General features: G+C 40.6%; 1 protein-coding gene across 1 annotated transcript; it reads right to left on the minus strand.

The window, feature by feature from the left end:
• Positions 1 to 5426: 5426 nt before the first annotated feature.
• On the minus strand, positions 5427 to 19796 carry LOC120101823 (zinc finger protein 431-like). Its single transcript, XM_087655016.1, has 4 exons — positions 19726 to 19796; positions 10996 to 11122; positions 10618 to 10678; positions 5427 to 9650 (listed from the first exon to the last, which is right to left on the minus strand). Exons 1-4 carry the CDS (start codon positions 19726 to 19728, stop codon positions 8321 to 8323), a joined length of 1521 nt encoding a protein of 506 aa, XP_087511142.1. The 5' UTR covers positions 19729 to 19796; the 3' UTR covers positions 5427 to 8320.
• Positions 19797 to 20165: the final 369 nt, after the last annotated feature.

Genomic DNA, 20165 nt, shown 5'->3' on the forward strand with positions numbered 1-20165 from the left:
TCTAAGGGAGTTCTTCATGTCTTTCTTGAAGTCCTCCAGCATCATGATCAAATATGATTTTGAAACTAGATCTTGTTTTTCTGGTGTGTTTGGATATTCTGTGTTTGCTTTGGTGGGAGAATTGGGCTCCGATGATGCCATGTAGTCTTGGTTTCTGTTGCTTGGGTCCCTGCGCTTACCTCTTGCCATCAGATTATCTCTAGTGTTACTTTGTTCTGCTATTTCTGACAGTGGCTAGACTGTCCTATAAGCCTGTGTGTCAGGAGTGCTGTTGACCTGTTTTCCTGTTTTCTTTCAGCCTGTGGTCCCGAGGCTCAAGTTTGCTCATGGGGTGCTGCCTACGTCCTCTCCGCGGCGGCAGCAACAAGGAAGATCTGCGCCGCTCTTTCCGGGAGCCTCTGTGCACCAGGGTTCCATATGGCGTTTGGTGTTTTCCTCTGGCGTCAGAGATGTGTGCAGAGTGCAGTCTCTTCTGGTTTCCCAGGTGTGTCTGCCTCTCTGTAGGTTTAGCTCTCCCTCCCATGGGATTTGGGTGCAGAGAACTGTTTATCTGGTCCGTTCCTTCATGTTCCGGCGGTGTCTCAGGCACAGGGGTCCTGCCACTCCTGGGCCCTCCCCCACGGGAACCCAGAGGCCATATACATTTTCCTCTTGGGCCAGGGATGTGGGCAGGGGTGGGCAGTGTTGGTGGTCTCTTCCGCTCTGCAGCCTCAGGAGTGCCCACCTGACCAGGCGGTGAGGTCTCTCTCCCTCGGGGTTTGGGAGCAGAGAGCTGCTGCAGGCCGGGATCCGCGGGTGTGGGACTCCTGGTAAACACAGGAAGTGCCCGGTCCTAGAGGAATTATGCCTCTGTGTGTCCTGAGTTCACCAGGCAGGTCTCTTGGAGCAGAAAAGTTGGACTTACCTATGGTCCTGAGGCTCAAGTTTGCTCGTGGGGTACTGCCTAAGACATCTCCGCGGCGGCAGCAACCATGAAGATCTGCGCCGCTCTTTCCGGGAGCCTCCGTGCACCAGGGTTCCAGATGGCGTTTGGTGGTTTCCTCTGGCTTCTGAGATGTGTGCAGAGTGCTGTCTCTTCTGGTTTCCCAGGCGTGTCTGCCTCTCTGTAGGTTTAGCTCTCCCTCCCCTGTCTTGTATTGTTTATCAAGGAATCCTGAATAAGTGAATGGGCAGAATAAGAGACCAGGATGGGAATTCCAGTAGGAAGAGGAAGGAAAGATGGGGAGCAGATGTGCTGTGTGGAAAAATGAAATTGATATATGAAAAATGGTCAGAAGAGTCAAGTCAATAATTTTAAATACGTCCCACAGGATAGGGTTTGGTGTTAGCCAGGTAAGCATAGAAGGTCAGCATAGGTCCTTTGATTGCTTAGCAGTCCACGAGCACTTTAAGTAAATCTAATTTTGTTGTGCAGGGACTGGGAACAAACAAAAGGTAAAGAAATAACTCTGACAGATTAATACACTGTTTACATTTATGTTACAATGAATTCATGATCACATATATGTATGTATGTCTCTAGAGAAAACCTGTGCTTGTGAATATTATTGAGTGGGTTTTCATGTGATTGCACATGTCTGCTCCCACAGAGGACATACAGTCACAGGAGAAGCATGGGACTGGAATTACAGCAAAAGCAATTTGTAGGGATGGAACATTAATATTTGACAACAACATAAATTACTCTTAGCTATAACTTAGCCCACTAGACATTTTTTAATTCAAAATTATTTTTATCCTTCTTAATGAATGTGTGGCACATCAGTTGTCCCATTTATTCCTAGGACCATCATGTCCCAAAACTTTTCCCATCAATTTCTGATTACTTTTAACTGTGTGTGAAAAAGTATGTTCACATACATGAATAAAGCATGATGAGTCCATTTCAGTTGATGTGTGCATATGGTTTCAGGACTGACCAAACTGCATTGATTGCATTGAATGGCTACAGAGGGAAGTCAAGTTTTTCTGAGTCTAATTGTCCCACCTACACGAGAGTTGTATTCTTTATTGAGCAGCAATTTATTTATTTATTGAGTGGTTCAAAAAAATTCTCTATGAAGCTCATGCCATGCAGATAACAAACCCAGCCTTTTATTTTACATATCAAGCCAGTCATTTACTCAAAGTGTGCTTGTGATTATCTTAAGAATGAGCATCCCATGACCACAGGCCCTTAATTTTTTAGTAGACAACAAGGGTATATTTTCTGTTAACATTACAAAAGTACTTAACAGAGATCTGTCTCTGTTAAGCAAAGGTGTTAAGAAAGCTTGGTGGGAATGTCCTGAAATTACCATTTCAAAAATTCCTGGGTCCTGGCCTTAAAATGCTGTGTCCTACAAGCGAACCTGAAAATATTCCTTGTTAATTACTGTCTTCTGACACTAACTTCAATCTTTTGAATTAATAATGCAAGGTATATTCTCTCTCTCTCTCTCTCTCTCTCTCTCTATATATATATATATATATATATATATATATATACATATATATACATATATATTATATCTCTACATCTATCTATCTATTTATCTATCTTTCTGTAATTAAGGTCTAACTTTATTCAGTCAGTAGGATGATTGCAAACTTAGATTGTAGCCAGGCGAAGGGGGTCTTTCACTGGTAATTTAAAAGAGATATTTCAAACAACCCGGAAGGTAAATTACTTTGTAAACTTATCTTTCATCATTTTTTACACTCCAGTCCTTACCTCCCTCCTTTCTGCCTTCCAACAATTTCTCATCTCATTGCTCCTACCCTGTCTCCAAGATGTCCCCAAACAGATACAAACACAATATCCCACCAGCTTGTCCCACTCCCATGGATATCAAGGCTCTCAAGGGTTAGGTGTGTCTTTTTTCACAGAGTCCAGACCATACAGTTTTTGTTGTACTTCTGTTGGGAGTCCCAGGCCAGCTAGTAGTCACAACTAACGAATGCCAAATGGCTGAGAAACACCTAAGGAAATGTTCAACATCTTTAATCATAAGGGAAATGCACATCAAAAGAACCCTGAGATTCAACCCCACACCAGTCAGAATGGCTAAGTTATAAAACTCATGTGACAGCAGATGCTGGTGAGAATGTGGAGAAAGAGAAACATTCCTCCATTGTTGGTGGGATTACAGACTGGTACAACCATTCAGGAAATGAGTCTGGAGGTGCCTCAGAAAATTGGACATTGTACTACCTGAGGATCCAGCTATACCTCATCCTGAGTGAGGTAATCCAATCACAGAAAAACACAAATGTATGCATTCATTGATAAGCGTATATTAGCTCAAATGCTCTAATTAACCTAGATGCACAGAACACATGAAACTCAAGAAGTATGACCAAAATGTGAATGCTTCAGTCCATCTTTAAAAGGGGAACAAGAATAACCTAGGGAGGAAATAGGAAGGCAAAGTTTAGAACAGAGGCTGAAGGAATGCCCATTCAGATCCTGACCCACATGTATCCCATATGTGTACAGCCACCAAACTTGATAGATGGATGAAGCAAAGAAGTGCAAGCTTACATGTACCAGATATAGATCTCTCCTGAGAGATACAGCCAGAATATGGCAAATACATAGGCGAATGCCAGATTCAAACCACTGAACTGAAAACGGGATCCCTGTTGAATGAATCAGAGTAAGGACTGATTGAGTGGAATTGCAAAGATGAGGGACACCAGGCCAGCCAGGACAGAGAAGTTGGGTTGATGGACATTAGGAGGCATCCCTAACTTTGCTAAATCTGCTGAAAGACTGGCCTCTAAATCACTAAAAGCACCAAGCTGAGTGAGGGCCTGAAACTTTGCTCCACACAGAGACGGCACTGATGCCAAGAGGGTACAAGAGCTTGTGATGAATCCCTGGGCCTTTCAGTCTCAGAAAGTTTGCATAGCTTCATAAAATGTACCTCTTGTGCAAAATGCTCTTTTGTCAATAGTTATGCCACTGAGTTAGGTGGTAAATAGCTCAGAAAATAAAGAACTTACCCTGTGTTGTTTTGTACATGCCTGGCCAAGGCGTGGAATTTTTAGGTGTGAACCATGGGAGCAGGGGTATCACTGTGGATGTGGTCATTATGATCCCCTTCCTCAGTTCCTGGAAGCCAGTATTCTGCTAGGAGGCTTCAGATAATGATGTAGAACTCTGAGCTCCTCAGGATGCTGCAATGTTTCTCTCTTGATGACAGTGGGCTAAAAGTCTGAGACAGTAAGCCAATGCCATCTAAATGATGTCCTTTATTAGATTTGATTTGTTCACCTTGTCTATTATGAGATTTGCCTTGTTCACAGTGTCTACTATAAGCAGTTAAACCATGGAAGATAACATGCAAGCATGAATGTGTGAGCTGACCCCTAGCCACACTCAGAACACTATGACCCCAGAGAGATATCTCAAACTGCAAATTATTTAGGTTAGCTTGTACCCAGATGAACTACTGTTTGTGTAGTAAAGGCTGTTTCGATTTAGAAGCTGTGAGAAATTTTTATATTGCTGGCCTATAAATGGTACTAAGAAAGAGCAAATTGTATATAGTGTTGCACAGTTTCTCTGCCTGCCCATTGTCCTGATTGCTGTCACCCTACCAAGGGACCCCAACACACTAGATGATGACAGATGTGAGGAGGTAGGGGGCATCTCCAGAAGGAATAATATGATGGGGATAAGATTGTCTAGGATGTGCCAGAGATCTGGTTGGGGGATGCTCCATGGAATGTATTAGTGTGATGGTAGCTGAGACTCACTCCAAGGAGCGTGTGAGATGGGGCCTGAAGTGACCACCTTCTGTAACCTCCCTGGAGTCCCAGTGAAGGAATCATCATACTAACCCATCTACAAAACCTTCCTGCCTACAGGAGGTGCAGGGACAAAGAAGGAGTGGGGTCTGAGGGAATGGGCTACCAATGACTGGTCCAACTTCAGACCCATCTCATGGATAAGAACCAATCCCTGACAGCATTAATGATACTCTGCATCCTTACAGACAGGGGCCTAGCATATCTGTCCTCTTGGAGGCTCCAGGTAGTAGCTGTCCAAAATGGCCAAACACTGGAGGGAGCTCCAGGAACTGATGGAATATTTTCCAGGAGGAATTGAGGAATCTGGAAGTAATAAGAACTTCACAAGAAGAACAACAGAGTTCATTGACCTCAGTACTTAAGGGGTCCCAGAGAATTATCCAAAAACCAAAGAGCATTCATGGCCTGGACCTGTGCCCACACCCAAAACCATGTATAACCTATGTGCAGCTTGAAATTTGTTATTTATATGTGTTCCCAAACAACTGAATGAGAGATGGACCCTCAGCCTGTTGACTGCTTGTCCTGTCTGTTCTCTTAACTTCGCTGCCTATTCTCATGTACATGGCAATAATGAAAAAACACTTGTTGATTTACAATATGTACAGAAGACAATTTTTCAGCAGTATAATGTTTTACCCAATTTTATTTGCATATCTTTGCAATAGGAGATGTCTACCGTATGTAATACAACATAAGTTCGAACACTGTATAAAGTGGATCTAAAATTTTGTCTCCCAGTCTCAACATCTTACATGCCTTAATAACCCATATCACAGTAAACACACACACACACACACACAAACACACACACACTAAATCTTTTATTAAAAATACATCTCATTTCTTTTACGTTATCTAGCATCTTTAGATAATCTCCTTCGATGACATCCTTGAAGTGGAAGTACCAAATGGGACCTATTTGGTACCTGAAGAACCTCAGAACTTTAAAAAATATGTACACATCCACAACAATCAATGGTATGGATGTTCAAATGAAGGATACACACACACACACACACACACACACACACACGCACACCCACAGTCACACCCACACAATTTAACCCCGACAAGCACACATGCACAGTGAGATCTGTATTTAATATGCATAAATCATCTCATTGCCTGGGCCACTCCCAAACCTCCACATTGCTAACGACCCTCCCTATGACAGTTCTGATTGATTGCTTAGTAAAATCTTTATCACATCTTTGCTACTCAAAACTGACTTGGGGAGACACTGCTGAGGCTCCTCTTCCGTGGCACTTACATGGAGGGTACTCTGTCTTTCTCACCTCTCAAGCCTGCATCCAATTCCTTTCCTGGTTTGGTGATCCTCTTTGCTCTTAAATCCAAAAGTGATTCCTCTGTCTCTGCCTCGACATTGGCCTCTTGTAATTTTACCAATAAGAACATGCTGGGGATAGGGAGTCTCAGGTCTGAAATGCAGGATTCTCATGTAATTGGGGAACCAATTTGGCATTAGAGGACATTAGAACCAATCCACACCAATTGGGAAGAAGCAACAAAGAAACAATCCCCAGCCCCAAAAATACCCCCCGCCTTTTTGATCACCCTCCAATTCATCATCTGGTAAAACTAAGTTCGCATTCCCAGGCAGACAGGAGTTGTGGACTTCCCATTGGTGGCCACCTTCCTTTAATCATCTTATTCTTTATGACAACATAATGACGGTCTCTAATAATGCCCTGGCTATTTATCTTGTGCTCCTCAAAACACAACACTTGTACTCTAACACAAAGATCAAACGAATAAAATTGACTAAACTGTAACACTCACATCCTAAAACAGTTGACACTTTAATCTATATAAGCATCTACCCCTAAATTCTGGACAGTGGGAAAATGTATCTGAAATTGGCCCAGATGTGTTTCCTCTTTATTTCTTATTTGATTGTTAAATTTTTTTTCATTCCAGCGTTATCCCCCTTCCGGTCTACCCTGACTGTTCCACAACCCACACCTCCTCCCTACCACACCCAAGAGGATGTCCCCATCCCACCATCCCACATTGTGTCACCCTAAGTCTCCTGAAGATATGTGTATCTTCTCTGAATGGGTCCAGACCTAAATGTCCTCTATTGTATTTCTTGGGGGCTCCTATGCTCATGTATATGCTGCCTGGCCGGTTGCTCAGTGTTTGAGACATCCCAGGGGCCCAGGTTAATTGACACTGCTGGTATTCATATAGGATCACTCTTCAGGTTCTTCCAGGCTTTTCCTAATTCAACCACAGGGGTCCCCAGTTTCTGCCCATCGGTTGGGTATAAATGTCTCCATCTGACTTTCAGCTGCTCCTAGGGTCTTTCAGAAGGCAGTCATGATAGGCCCCTGTTTGTAAGCATACCATAGCCTGATTCATAGTGTCAGATCTTGGTGCCTCCCACTGAGCTGGAACCCAATTTGGACCTCCTTTTGCTCAGGCTCTTCTCCATTTTTGTTCTTCCAGTTCTTTTACCCAGGGACCATTCTGGTCAGAGATTTTGATTTGTCGGATGGCAGCTCTATGACATTCTGCGTCACAGTGATTAGGGGATGTCTTACTTGTCACAGTTTAGGCTTTGAGTTCATTTTCTGTCCATGATCCAGGAGCAGCATTATTACAATAAATCCCTGCCATTTTCATCACCTGTGTTTGAGTTGTGTTGTATTTGAGAGAACCCTATGGCACAAAGGCTTATCCACATTGTTTACACTCATATCTTTAAAGCATGATTATTTTCATGATGATAAAGACTTTAGAAATGTGCAAAGACTTTACCATATTCAATGCCTTCATAGCTTTATTTTTTGCCCCGATAATGATATGTGAGAATTGAAAAGACCTCCCCATATTAAATCTATTCACATAGTTATTATCAGGTACGGATTGTTTCATGTTGATGAAGTCTATAGAAATACATGAAGGTTTGACCAGGTTAAATGTACTCATAAGGTTTTATTAAATACACTCAAAGGATTTTTCTAAATTATGGTTTATTTTGTGCCTTTGAATATGACTGATATGCGAAGGCTTTAACACTTTGCTTACATTCATAGGGTGTCCCTCCTGTTTATCTTCTTTTATATATTTGAAAGATGATTGCTCGTTCACATACTCAGGCATAATCACACTGATTATATTCATAGGGTGTCTATTGAGTATGTCTTCTTTTATTTACATGGAACGTACTGCGATTTGCAAAAGGTTTGCCACATTTGTTACATTCATAGGGTTCCTATTCAGTGTGTATTATTTTATGGGCTAGGAGATGACTGTTTTGGGAAAGGTTTTACCACATCAGTTACAGTCCAAGCATTTTTCCCTAGGACCTATTCAGTCATGCAGTTGAAGATGCTTGTGATGTCTAAGGGTTTAAGAACATGTAACACATTCATTGGGTTTCTCTGCTGTATGTGATTGTTTATGTATTTGGAGGTCATTGCTTTGTATAAATGTTATAAAACCACAATGGATGCATTCAAAAAAGTTTTGCTCCTGTACGTGTACTTTTAAGATTTTAGAGACTACTGCTTTGTGAGAAAGCTTTGGAACATTGGTAAAAGTTAAAGGGTTTCTCTCCTGTATGTGTTCTTATATGTCTTTGGAGATGACTGCTCTGTGCAAAGGCTTTGCCACATTGGTGACATTCATAGGGTTTCTCTCCTGTATGTGTTCTTATATGGCTTTGGAGATGACTGCTTCCTGCAAAGGCTTTACAACATTGATTACATTCATAGGGTTTCTCTCCTGTATGAGTTCTTATATGTCTTTGGAAAGTACTTCTATGGGAAAAGGCTTTGCCACATTGGTTACATTCGTAGGGTTTCTCTCCTGTATGAGTTCTTATATGGCTTTGGATATGACTCCTTTGTGCAAAGGATTTGCCACATTGGTGACATTCGTAGGGTTTCTCTCCTGTATGAGTTCTTATATGGCTTTGGAGCTGACTCCTTCCTGCAAAGACTTTGCCACATTGGTGACATTCGTAGGGTTTCTCTGCTGTATGAGTTCTTATATGTTTTTGCAGAGTACCGCTTTCTGCAAAGGCTTTGCCACATTGGTGACATTCGTAGGGTTTCTCTCCTGTATGAGTTCTTATATGTCTTTGGAGATGACTCCTTTGTGCAAAGGCTTTCCCACATTGGTTACATTCATAGGGTTTCTCTCCTATATGTGTTCTTTTATGTGTTTGGAGATTACCGCTGTCTGCAAAGGCTTTGCCACATTGGTTACATTCATAGGGTTTCTCTCCTGTATGAGTTCTTATATGTATTTGGAGATGACTGCTCTGTGCAAAGGCTTTGCCACATTGGTGACATTCATAGGGTTTCTGTCCTGTATGGGTCCTTTTATGTATTTGGAGATGACTGGTCTGTGCAAAGGCTTTGCCACATTGGTGACATTCATAGGGTGTCTGTCCTTTATGGGTCCTTTTATGTTTTTGGAGAAAGCGGTTTTGGACAAAGGCTTTACAACATTGGTTACATTTATAACGTTTTTCTCCATTACATGTCCTTTTATGTCTTTTGAGACTACCCCTTTCTGCAAACGCTTTACCACATGGACTACATTCACAGAGTTTCTCTCCTGTCTGTGTTCCTTCATGATTTTGGAGAGCACTGCTTCTTACAAAGTCTTTACAACATTGGTTACATTCAGAAGTTTCTTCTCCATTATGTGTTCTCTTATTTGTTTTGAGATTATTCCTCTGTACAAAAGCTTTACCACATAGGTTACCTTCATAGGGCTCCTCTGCATTATGCCTTTGGGTATGACTCTGAACTGCAAAGCCATTACCATACAGAATAAAATCAAAGGTTTGCTTTCCAGTAAAACTTCTTTCATACCTGCAAATACAATTGGCACATGTAAATTTTTTCTCACATTGATTATATTCATGAATCTTTTTATATCTATGAATTCATTTCAAATTTGGTTTAAGTATAAAGAGCAAAATGATCTTAACATAATATCAGTTTTTTTTATATTCAAAGGTGTTGCCTTTTATTATGGGTTGTCTTGAATGTTTGAAGGCACATGGAATATGCAGAGAATTGATTACATGACTCATATTTATTCCATAATTTTTCTATTAAGAGTATTAACACATTTGAAGAAAACTCAATGAACTCGGAGCGTTTGTAGACTGACTGCGAAGATAAATTTTGCTATCTTTGAGGAGTACTACAATAGCAACATGAGCCAATGCAAAGAGGATAATTTCTATAACCCTAATCTCATAAAGTGATTCAGCACTATGAATGTGTAAATGTCACCAATCATAGTCAAAAACTAAATATTTATCAACTTTTCCCACATTAAGAAACTCTCCTCAAAGTGGTATCTACTGTACATCTTCTAATTGTTCTGGAAAAGAGAGAGGTATGTTGCTTCTTTCAGTATCACTATGCTCTCCTGGCTTGCATTCATAGGGACATATGACATCTATATCAAAAGAAGAATAACACATAACAGTCAACACATTACAAAATAAAACTTCTACATTACATTTACACAATTTCCCTTTGTTTTCCTCACAGAGTTGTGGTATAGGGTTTAATGTTTCTCCACAAAACCATTCTTGAATCTCATAAACTGTCCATATCATTAAATTTAGTCATGCTGTTACAGAATAAGGTTCACCACAATTTACTATGGACTATTTGCTTATTAAAAGGGTGTAGACATATAATGATGACCTAATCAATATTTGATGCAGTGTGTATTTTACCCTGTTGCTTTTCTTTAAAACTTGCTGCACACATGAAATTTTCGTGGGAGGCATTATCTTATCATCTTTCACGTGAAAATTACCTTCCATGTCTTCCAGATCTTTTACAATATTCTTCAGTAGTATTGTCTTCCCAAATGTATCCTAAAATGGTATCAGAGAAATTATGTTAAATAACTGGAATTAGGCAACATTTAAGATACTATCTTTAGTGAACTTTAGAACCATGTCTGATTTACTCATTTCATTCTCCCTCATTTTTAAGTGAAATAACAAAAAAAATTGAATCAGGGTTGGGGATTTAGCTCAGTGGTAGAGCGCTTGCCTAGCAAGCCCAAGTGTCACTGGGTTCGGTTCCCAGCTCTGAAAAAAAACAAAAACAAAAAAGAAAAACAAATTAAATATTAAACAAAACCAGCTGTGCCTATTTTACAAAGTGAATGATAATTTCATTGAATTACCTATAGCACTGAGATTCCTACAGGTCTCCAGCATTACACCTTGGTAGAGACTCTTCTGAGAAGGATTCAGCAATGCCCACTCATCCTCAGTGAAGTTCACATGCACATCATCATAGGTCAGGACATCCTACAAGATACAATACATGTGTACATGATACATCATGATACCGCCTTCCAGTCTCCATTTGCGCCAAAAGCTGGAGCTTTCCCAAGGACCTGCACACCCAAAACCGGTCTTCAGGGGTGGTCTATCAGGAGGACTGTCACTCCTATGCCCACAGGTGAAACTGCACTTTCTCTCCACTGACTGTCCAAAGGGAGAAACACCAGGAGCTCGCAAGGCACAGGAATGTCTGAGTAATCTGGGATGTGACCCTTATGGTCTGCATCTGCTCCCAGAGCTGAGGTGGTCCTATTGCTCTCTAGATCAAAAACTTTGCCACATTGAGATGGTCTCGTAGGAGTGCTCTCATTGCAAATCACACAGGTTGGAACACACATTTGCTCCACAGTTGTTAAAAGAGAGATGAGCTTGGAATAATCTTGGCAATGGTGTGGTGGGGAGGCCTGGCAGAGGACTGACCTGGTCTCTATCTCTACCCAGTGCTAAGGGTATGTCATAGCCCTCCAGACCAAAAACAAGGCCAGAGAGTACTGGTCTCCCAGGAGCATTCTCATTCCTAAGATCAGAGGCACATGAGTCTACAGGAGGAAAAAGCTATAATCAGAAACAGCAAGATCAACTATCATTAGCAATAACTGGATGGCAGTAGGCAAGCATAAGAAGCGAAGCATCAAAAACCAACAATAACTGTCATCATCACAACACAGTTCTCTCACCACAACAAGTAATGGGTATATCAACATACCAGCAAAGCAAGATTTGGATTGAAAATCACATCTCATGGTCATGATAGAGGATTTTAAGAAGGACATAATTACCTCCTTTAAAGCAATACAGAACACATGTAAATAAGTAGTTGCCTTAGGGAGGAAACAATAAAATTCCCTAAAGATTTACATAAAAAAAAAACTAAGAAAGAGGGGAAGAAATTGAACAAAGTCATCTAGGATCTAAAATTGTAAATAGGAACAACAAGGAAACCACAAGGAGAGACAAACCTGAAGATAGGAAACATAGGAAAGAGATCAGGAGTAATACGTAAGCATCACCAACAAAATATAAGAGAACCTCAGGGGCAGAAGATAGAAAACATTGACACAACAGTCAAAGAGAATGCAGAAAACCCCCACAAAACTTCTAAGTCAAAACATCTAGGAAATCCAGAACACAGCAATGTTGTGAGAAGAGCAAACTTAAGGTTAGTAGTTATAGAGGATAATAAAGATGCCAAACTTAAAGAGACAGCAAAGATCTTCAAATTTTCTCAGAAGTAAACTTCCCTAACTTAACTAAGGAGATGCCCATGAACATAAAAGAATCCCACAGACTGAAAATAGACTGGATCATAATAAAATTTCCTCCCATCACACACATCATTTAATGTCTGCTTACTGCTATATGGATTATGTTACAAGATGTGTGATTTGTACTATTTACAGAACCAGCAGTATGATTGCATGAGAAACTTGCATCTCAGAAGCTCCTTTTGTAACTAAGAATTGAATTACTGTGAATCATGCCATTGTCTGGAGGTAATAGAAAGGTAAAAGGATTCTAATGGAATACTTCTGAAGGAACCCTATTACCTCTTTTCTACTAATTTCTAAACAATTGACAAAATTAGTCACACAAAACTGAATGTAGAACATTCAGAAATTCAAGAACTCACAAAACGACATAGGAAAGAGAGTTCATCACCCAGACTTGTGGACACTCCTGAGACTGCAGGGCAGTAGAGACTGCCAACTCTCCCTACCATTGCCCACATCCCTGGCCTACGGGAAACTGTATAGGGCCTGTGGGAACAGGAAGATAGGCACAATCAAGCTGCTATAAACTGCAGTTCAGACTGTGCCCTGATCTGAAGTGACCCAGTCAAACAGCTCCCTGCGCCCAAATCCCGTGGGAGGGAGAGCTATAGCTTCAGAGTGGCAGACACACCTGAGAAACCACAGGAGATTACTCTCTGCCCACATTTCTGACTCTAGAGGAATTTGCTTAGTCCCATCTGGGTGCTCTGTGCACAGAGATCTTGGAGGAGGGGGAGGCCTTACTGGCTGATGCCCTCACTGAGAGCTTAAACCCAAACCTGAGGAACACTTCAGACCCCAGAGTAGAGGTAAGAACAACTTTTCTACTCCAAGTAACCTGCCTGGTGGACTCATGACACACACCCACAGGAACAGCTGAAAGCCAGTGGACAGGAAAGACTACGCTCCTCAAAGCAGAACACTCTGTTACCATAACTGGCTGAAAGAAAACAGGAAAACAGGACTCTTGACACGCAGGCCTATAGGACGGGTCAAGTCACTCTCAGAAATAGCAGAACAACGTAACACCAGAGACAAGCGGATGTTGACAGGCCACTGCAGGAACCCAAGCAACAGAAATCAAGAATACATGGCATCATGGGAGCCCAATCCTCCCACCAAAGAAATCACTGGATATCCAAACACACCAGAAAAGCAAGATCTAGATTTAAAATCACATTTGATCACGATGATGGAGGACTTCAAGAAAGACATAAAGAACTGCCATAAGAAATGCAGGAAAACACAAATAAACAAGAAGAAGCCCTTAGAGAGGAAAAACAAAAATCCATGAAAGAATTACAGGAAAACACAATCAAACAGGTGAAGGAACTGAAAATGGAAATAGAAAAAAATGAAGAAAGCGCAAAGGGAGACAACCCTGGATATTAAAGAAAAAAAAACAAACAAAAAAAAAAAAACAAAGGAAGAGACAAGGAGCTGTAGATACAAGCATAAAACAGAAAACTAGAGAAAGAAGAGAGCATTTCAGGAGCAGAAGATTCCATAGAAATCATTGATACAACAGTGAAAGATAATGTAAAAGGGAAAAAGCTACTGGCCCAAAATATACTGGAAATCCAGGACACAATGAGAAGATCAAACCTAAGCATAATATGTATAGAAGAGAGTGAAGACTCCCAGCTCACAGCACCAGTAAACATCTTGAACAAAATCATAGAAGAAAACTTCACTAACCTAAAGAAAGAGATGCCCATAAATATAAAAGAAGTGTATAGAACTCCAAACAGTTTGGAACAGAAAAGAAACTCCTCCCGTTACATAATAGTCAAAACACCGAAAACACAAAACAAAGAAAGAATATTAAAAGCAGTAAGGGAAACAGGTCAAGTAACGTATAAAGGCAGACCTATCAGAATTACACCAGACTTCTACCAGAGACTATGAAACGCAGAAGATCCTGGAAAGATGTCATACATACCCTAACAGAACACAAGTGACAATCCAGGTTACTGTACCCAGCAAAACTCTCAATTAACATGGATGGAGAAACCAAGAGATTATATGAGAAAACCAAGGCTGCCCACTCTGTTCCTAATTATTCATTATAGTTCTCGAAGTCCTAGCCAGAGCAATCAGACAAGGAAAGGAGATCAATGTGATACAGATTGGAAAAGAAGAAGTCAAAATATCACTATTTGTAGATGATATGAGAGTAGATTTAAGTGATCCCACAAGTTCCACCAGAGAACTACTAAAACTGATAAACACCTTCAGCAAAATGGCTGGGTACAAAATTTACTCAAATAAATCAGAAGCCTTCCTCTACACAAAAGAGAAACAAGGCGAGAAAGAAATTAGGGAAAGGACACCTTTCATAATATTCCCAAATAATATAAAATGCCTCGGTGTGACTTTAAACAAGCAGGTGAAAGATCTGTATGATAAGAACTTCAAGCCTCTGAAGAAATTGAAGAAGATCTCAGAAGATGGAAAGATCTCCCATGCTCATGGATTAGCAGGATTAATATAGTAAAAATGGCCATTTTGCCAAAAGCGATCTACAGATTCAATGCAATTCCCATCAAAATTCCAATCCAATTCTTCAGAGAGTTAGACAGAACAATTTGTAAATTCATCTGGAATAAGAAAAAACCCAGGACACCTAAAACTATCCTCAACAATAAAAGGACTTCTGGGGGAATCCCTATCCCTGAACTCAAGCAGTATTACAGAGCAGTAGCGATAAAAACTGTATGGTATTAGTAAAGAGACAGGCAGATAAACCAGTAAAATAGAATTGAAGACCCAGAAATGAACCCACACACATATGGTCACTTGATTTTTGATAAAGGAGGTAAAACAATCCAATGGAAAAAAAGATAGCCTTTTCAGCACACGGTGCTGGTTCAAGTGGAGGTCAGCCTGTAGAAGAATTCATATCGATCCATTCTTCTCACCCTGTAGAAAACTTAAGTCCAAAGGATCAAGGACCTCCACAGCAAATCAGATACACTCAAACTAATAGAAGAAAAGGTGGGGAAGATTCTCTAACATATGGGCACTGGAGAAAATTTCCTGAACAAACACCAATGCCTTATGCTCTAAGATCAAGAATTGACAAATGGGATCGCATAAAATTGCAAAATCTGTAAGGCAAAGGAAACTGCTGTTAGGACAAAACAGCAATCAACAGAGTGGGAAAAGATCTTTACCAATCCTACAACAGAAAGAGGGCTTATATCCAAAATGTGCAAAGAACTCATGAAGTTAAACTGCAGGGAGACAAATAACCCTATTAAAAATGGGGTTCAGAGCTAAACAAAGAATTCACAGTTGAGGAATGCTGAATGGCTGAAAAACACCTAAAGAAATGTTCAACATGTTTAGTCATAAGGGAAATGCAAATCAAAACAACCCTGAGATTCCACCTTGCACCTGTCAGAATGGCTAAGAGCAAAAACTCCGGAGACAGTAGATGTTGGCGAGGATGTGGAGAAAGAGGAACACTCCTCCATTGTTGGTGGGATTGCAGACTGGTATACAGTCTGCAGAGTGGTTACACTCTGGAAATCAGTCTGGAGGTTCCTCGGTAAATTGGACACTGCTGTACCTGAGGACCCCGCTTTAACTCTCTGGGGCATATACTAAAAAATGCCTCAACATATAACAAAGAAACATGCTACACTATGTTCATAGCAGCCTTATTTATAATAGCCAGAAGCTGGAAAGAACCCAGATGCCTTCAACAGAGGAATGGATACAGAAAATGTGCTCCATCTACACAATGGAATATTACTCAGCTATGAAAAACAATGCCTCTATGAGATTCGTAGGCAAAGGGATGGCACTGGAAAATACCACCCTGAGTGAGGTAACCCAATCACAGAAAAACACACATGGTATGTACTCATTGACAAGTGTTTACTAGCCCAAATTCTCAAACTACCATAGATGCATAGAACACATGAAACTCAGAAGGATGATCAAAATGCGGATGCTTCAGGATTATCTGTGACAGCCAAGAATAGTCATGACCTTGAAACTTGTTGAGACAGGAAGCAGGGAAGAAACAAGAGCCACACTAAGGAAGGGGTCAGAATGATAATGATAAAACAGAAAGATCAGTTACCAAATGCTTGGATTACATAAGGAATTGAAGCTGGGAGAATGGCATCCTGACCCTTGGGGTAGAGGAGGAGGTATGCCAGCAATATGCTGTGACAGTTAGGGAGTGAGATCTGATTAGAGAATCCGAAGGTCAGGTTTGCATTGACTTGATAAATAGGGCTGCCAAGCCATTTGTCCCAGGGATTCAGAATTAACACTACGAAATAGGAGAAGAATGAAAGGAATTAATTATATTCTCAAATACTATTTGTCAAATTCAAAACACACTGGATGGTCCGATATTTTTCAAGGACTGATGTGTGTACTGGAGCGCACCAAGTATTATATCTTCTCTAACATTGTGTATTTTCAAAGAGGAATAATAACTTTCCTGGTGAGGCACAGCCACACTTTGTCTAGATCTTCTTTTTTTCGAACTAGTAGAAATACAGAAATTTGGTTCATACATATAAATTCAGTTTCTCTTTTAAGTTCACCTTTGCTCTGAACTGGAAAACACCCCAAGATGACCAGTCCGGAAATTTACTGATTGTCTAAAATTACTTGCCTACTCATGGTTAATGAGAACAAGTTCCAAAGCAGAAATGCCTTGCCTTCTTTATTCCTCCTCCTTTTTTTGGGCTACCAGCCCCAAAGTTGTCAGAGAAGTAAATTCTGAACTACACAGGTTCCTCATAATTTATAGTTCTCGCATCCCTAACACAGGAAGGTTAGACAACACTCATTCATGTCTTCTTTTTCTCCTTAATGACAAGATAAACGAGAGCGTGAAAAGAGTTAAGGACAGTGTTCTGACCACTGGTTAGTAGAGGCAGGATTAGGTGTTCAAATCAATCTTAACTCTAAGACATCCTGAAAGCCTGAGCTACAGAGATGTTGCTCGAAAAAGGAAGATATAAATTCTCTTTAGAAGAAAGAATGAAATTCTTAATTCCTGGGAAACATTAGAGAATAAAACCAAGTACTGGAATATAGCCAGTGCATAAATAATGAAATTTATGAAGTCATAATCAAAATTGACTTTATGCAAAGAAAACTACAAGTGACTTTGAAAAACAGCAGGTCCTTCTTCATAGAAGGAATGGCATTAATGAGATTGGTTTTATCCTTGTCCCTATGTGAAATGTTAACTGATGAGATCTATATCATGACACACCAAGCTGCAGACGGTGGCATCTGTTACACAATTTGGGGATGATTTAAGTTTGTAAACAAACATTGTACATATCTCTATAATACAGTTCCTAAAATAGGAATTTATTATCCACTGTCTCAAGCTGATCTTCCAAAATTAAATATCCACCAATCTACTTTTTTATTACATGTATTATTTAATATGTGATGTGAAATTACAAATTTTTCACCCTGCCTAAATCAGATACTTCTCCAGAATGGTGACTGCTACAGCAGACTCCCTTCAACTTTGGTCTTTGATCTAGCTATTTCCCGCCCTTTTTCATGTGACAGTGAACAGAGTACACAATTCCCCTGGTTCTCATGTGAAGGTAGAAGAAATTAACAGTTCATTATATGACTCAAATGAGAAAGTATAAAACACCATTTTACTTCATTCTTTTTACTCAAGAGTTTAGGCATTTCCAGCAAAAGAATGCAAGGTCATTGCCCTGGGGAAGAACTGACCAAGATCAAGGCTACCTGAGTCTGAGGCTAGTCTGAGACTACACTGTCTGAGAATCATTTCTATAAAGAGCAGAAGATACAGCGCTCTTAGAGTTAATATATCCCAGAAAGAAATCCCTTCCCATATAATTAAAATATCAACAAGCAAAAGTCTTTTTAATGATACCATGAGCTCCGTTTTGTGTAATGTTAAAAGAGGAGCCAGCCAAACACCAGTGTTTTGGATTCCACATATGCTGGGAGGGATAATTTTCTATCCAGAAAAGGCCTCAGGTTGTTGAAATACAGTTTAAATAAGGACTGCAAGTCCTACCTAGGCAGCTAGCAGATTTACACAGCAAAGATCCCCAGAATCATTTCTTAAGTGCATGAGAGTCCTGAAATAGTAGTTCCTTTTCCAATGATGGGGTCCTGATTTGGAGGTCCAGAGGATTACAAAACTAGAAATGGTAGAAGGTAGAATCTACAGCAGCTGTGGTGGGTAGATCATGCACAAGCTGTGTCTTATACCAAGTAAGCTTCTGAAGAATAGCGTCTGTACACTATTTACAGGGGATAAGTAGAACCAAGTGGAAATTTCTATGAAGCAATCAGTAACTCTCATACAATGGTACAAACTCAGGAGAAGTCTAATAAAACAGTGCTGTACAAAGGGAACCCTAAGTATCCAAAAAACCTTCCCAGCCAAGTCCATCCTTGACTTGTAACTGATAATCATATCCATATGGCAGACCTGGCCTTAATGTTCTTTGTGACCCTATAATCTCACCTGGAGCATTTTGTTAGGGTCCTGTTCTTTGATACCATCATTTGCCTTATCGCTGAGTGTAAACAAGATTTGTCCCCTTTTTTATGGTTTGGAGACAAATATCTGGATAATCCTGCTAAACAAACATATATACTACTATCCTAATCTTTTTTTTTCTTTTTTTTTTGGTTCTTTTTTTCAGAGCTGGGGAGTGAACCCAGGGCCTTGCCCTTCCTAGGCAAGCGCTCTACCACTGAGCTAAATCCCCAACCCCTACTATCCTAATCTTAAAAGAGGACTGCTTAGCCTACACCATACCTGTGAGGTGTTTATAAGCAGTCCTACCTCAGCTACATTCTACGTATTGTCACTTATTATAGTAAGCGTTGGTAAATCATTACATACTCAATTGTACTCATGTAATACACAGCTTAGAATTAGAGGACTAAACAACACACGAGATATTTCACAGCCTACAAAAATCAACTCAAATGGACCTTATAATTAACTGTTAACTACGAAGGTCAGAACTTTTAGAAGATAGTTTAAAACCCGGGGTTTCAGGGTTGATATCCTGCCAAGTATATTTCTCAACACAAGCGGCCGCCACAACGGTTTTGGAGAAATGCAGATTCCATAATAAAGTAATTCAGTCTCCACCCTCTGGTACAAGGAAACACTGCCAGAGACCTCACAAGTGGCTGCATTAGTTCTGGCTGTGCCGCTTTCTGTCCAGCCACTGGGAGGACGCATTACACATGTATCCTTTGCTAAGCAGCTTGCTCCTCCTGTTTGTGGACATGATTTGCACTTACCATGTCGGGCGTTCGGAGCTCCTCTCATGGCACCCTGAGAGTGACTCAGCATGTACCACCCGGAAGCACTCAGAGGCGCTGAGTTCCCAAAGGAAGTTGCTGACCTTGTACCTGGAAGAGCCACCTCCTCCCCTGACTGCTAACTCCCTCTCGAGGTGCTGATTGGCTAGTGAATTTTGAGTGACATCAGCCTTATCCTTAGGGTTCGAGGGTTTTAAAGAGACACAAAATAGTGCTTCCAGCCTAGGCCAATGTTTTGCAATACCCGCAGATCAGAATTTCAGCAACACCACCGCTTTTCTTCCAATAGCTTACCTGTCTGTCCTCCAGTCAACCTCCCTTGTTCCCTTGTTCATGGTTTTGTTCCCAGCAGTTAATCCATGCAACACTGCAAGCAGGAAGGAAGGATTTGACCTCTATCTACACTTAGAAGAGTGAGA

The sequence above is a fragment of the Rattus norvegicus genome, chromosome 3 (assembly GCF_021556685.1).
Source record: "Rattus norvegicus strain SHRSP/BbbUtx chromosome 3, alternate assembly SHRSP_T2T, whole genome shotgun sequence".
Classification (NCBI taxonomy): Eukaryota; Metazoa; Chordata; class Mammalia; order Rodentia; family Muridae; genus Rattus; species Rattus norvegicus.

Bases quoted from the DNA above. Each gene is read 5' to 3' on its own strand.
- LOC120101823 (XM_087655016.1), bottom strand. The intron at 10,679-10,995 runs GTAATTCAATGA...ATACCATTTTAG, and splicing joins TAGGAATCTCAGTGCTATAG to GATACATTTGGGAAGACAAT. The intron at 9,651-10,617 runs GTAATTTTCACG...TTGTATTTGCAG, and splicing joins AGATCTGGAAGACATGGAAG to GTATGAAAGAAGTTTTACTG.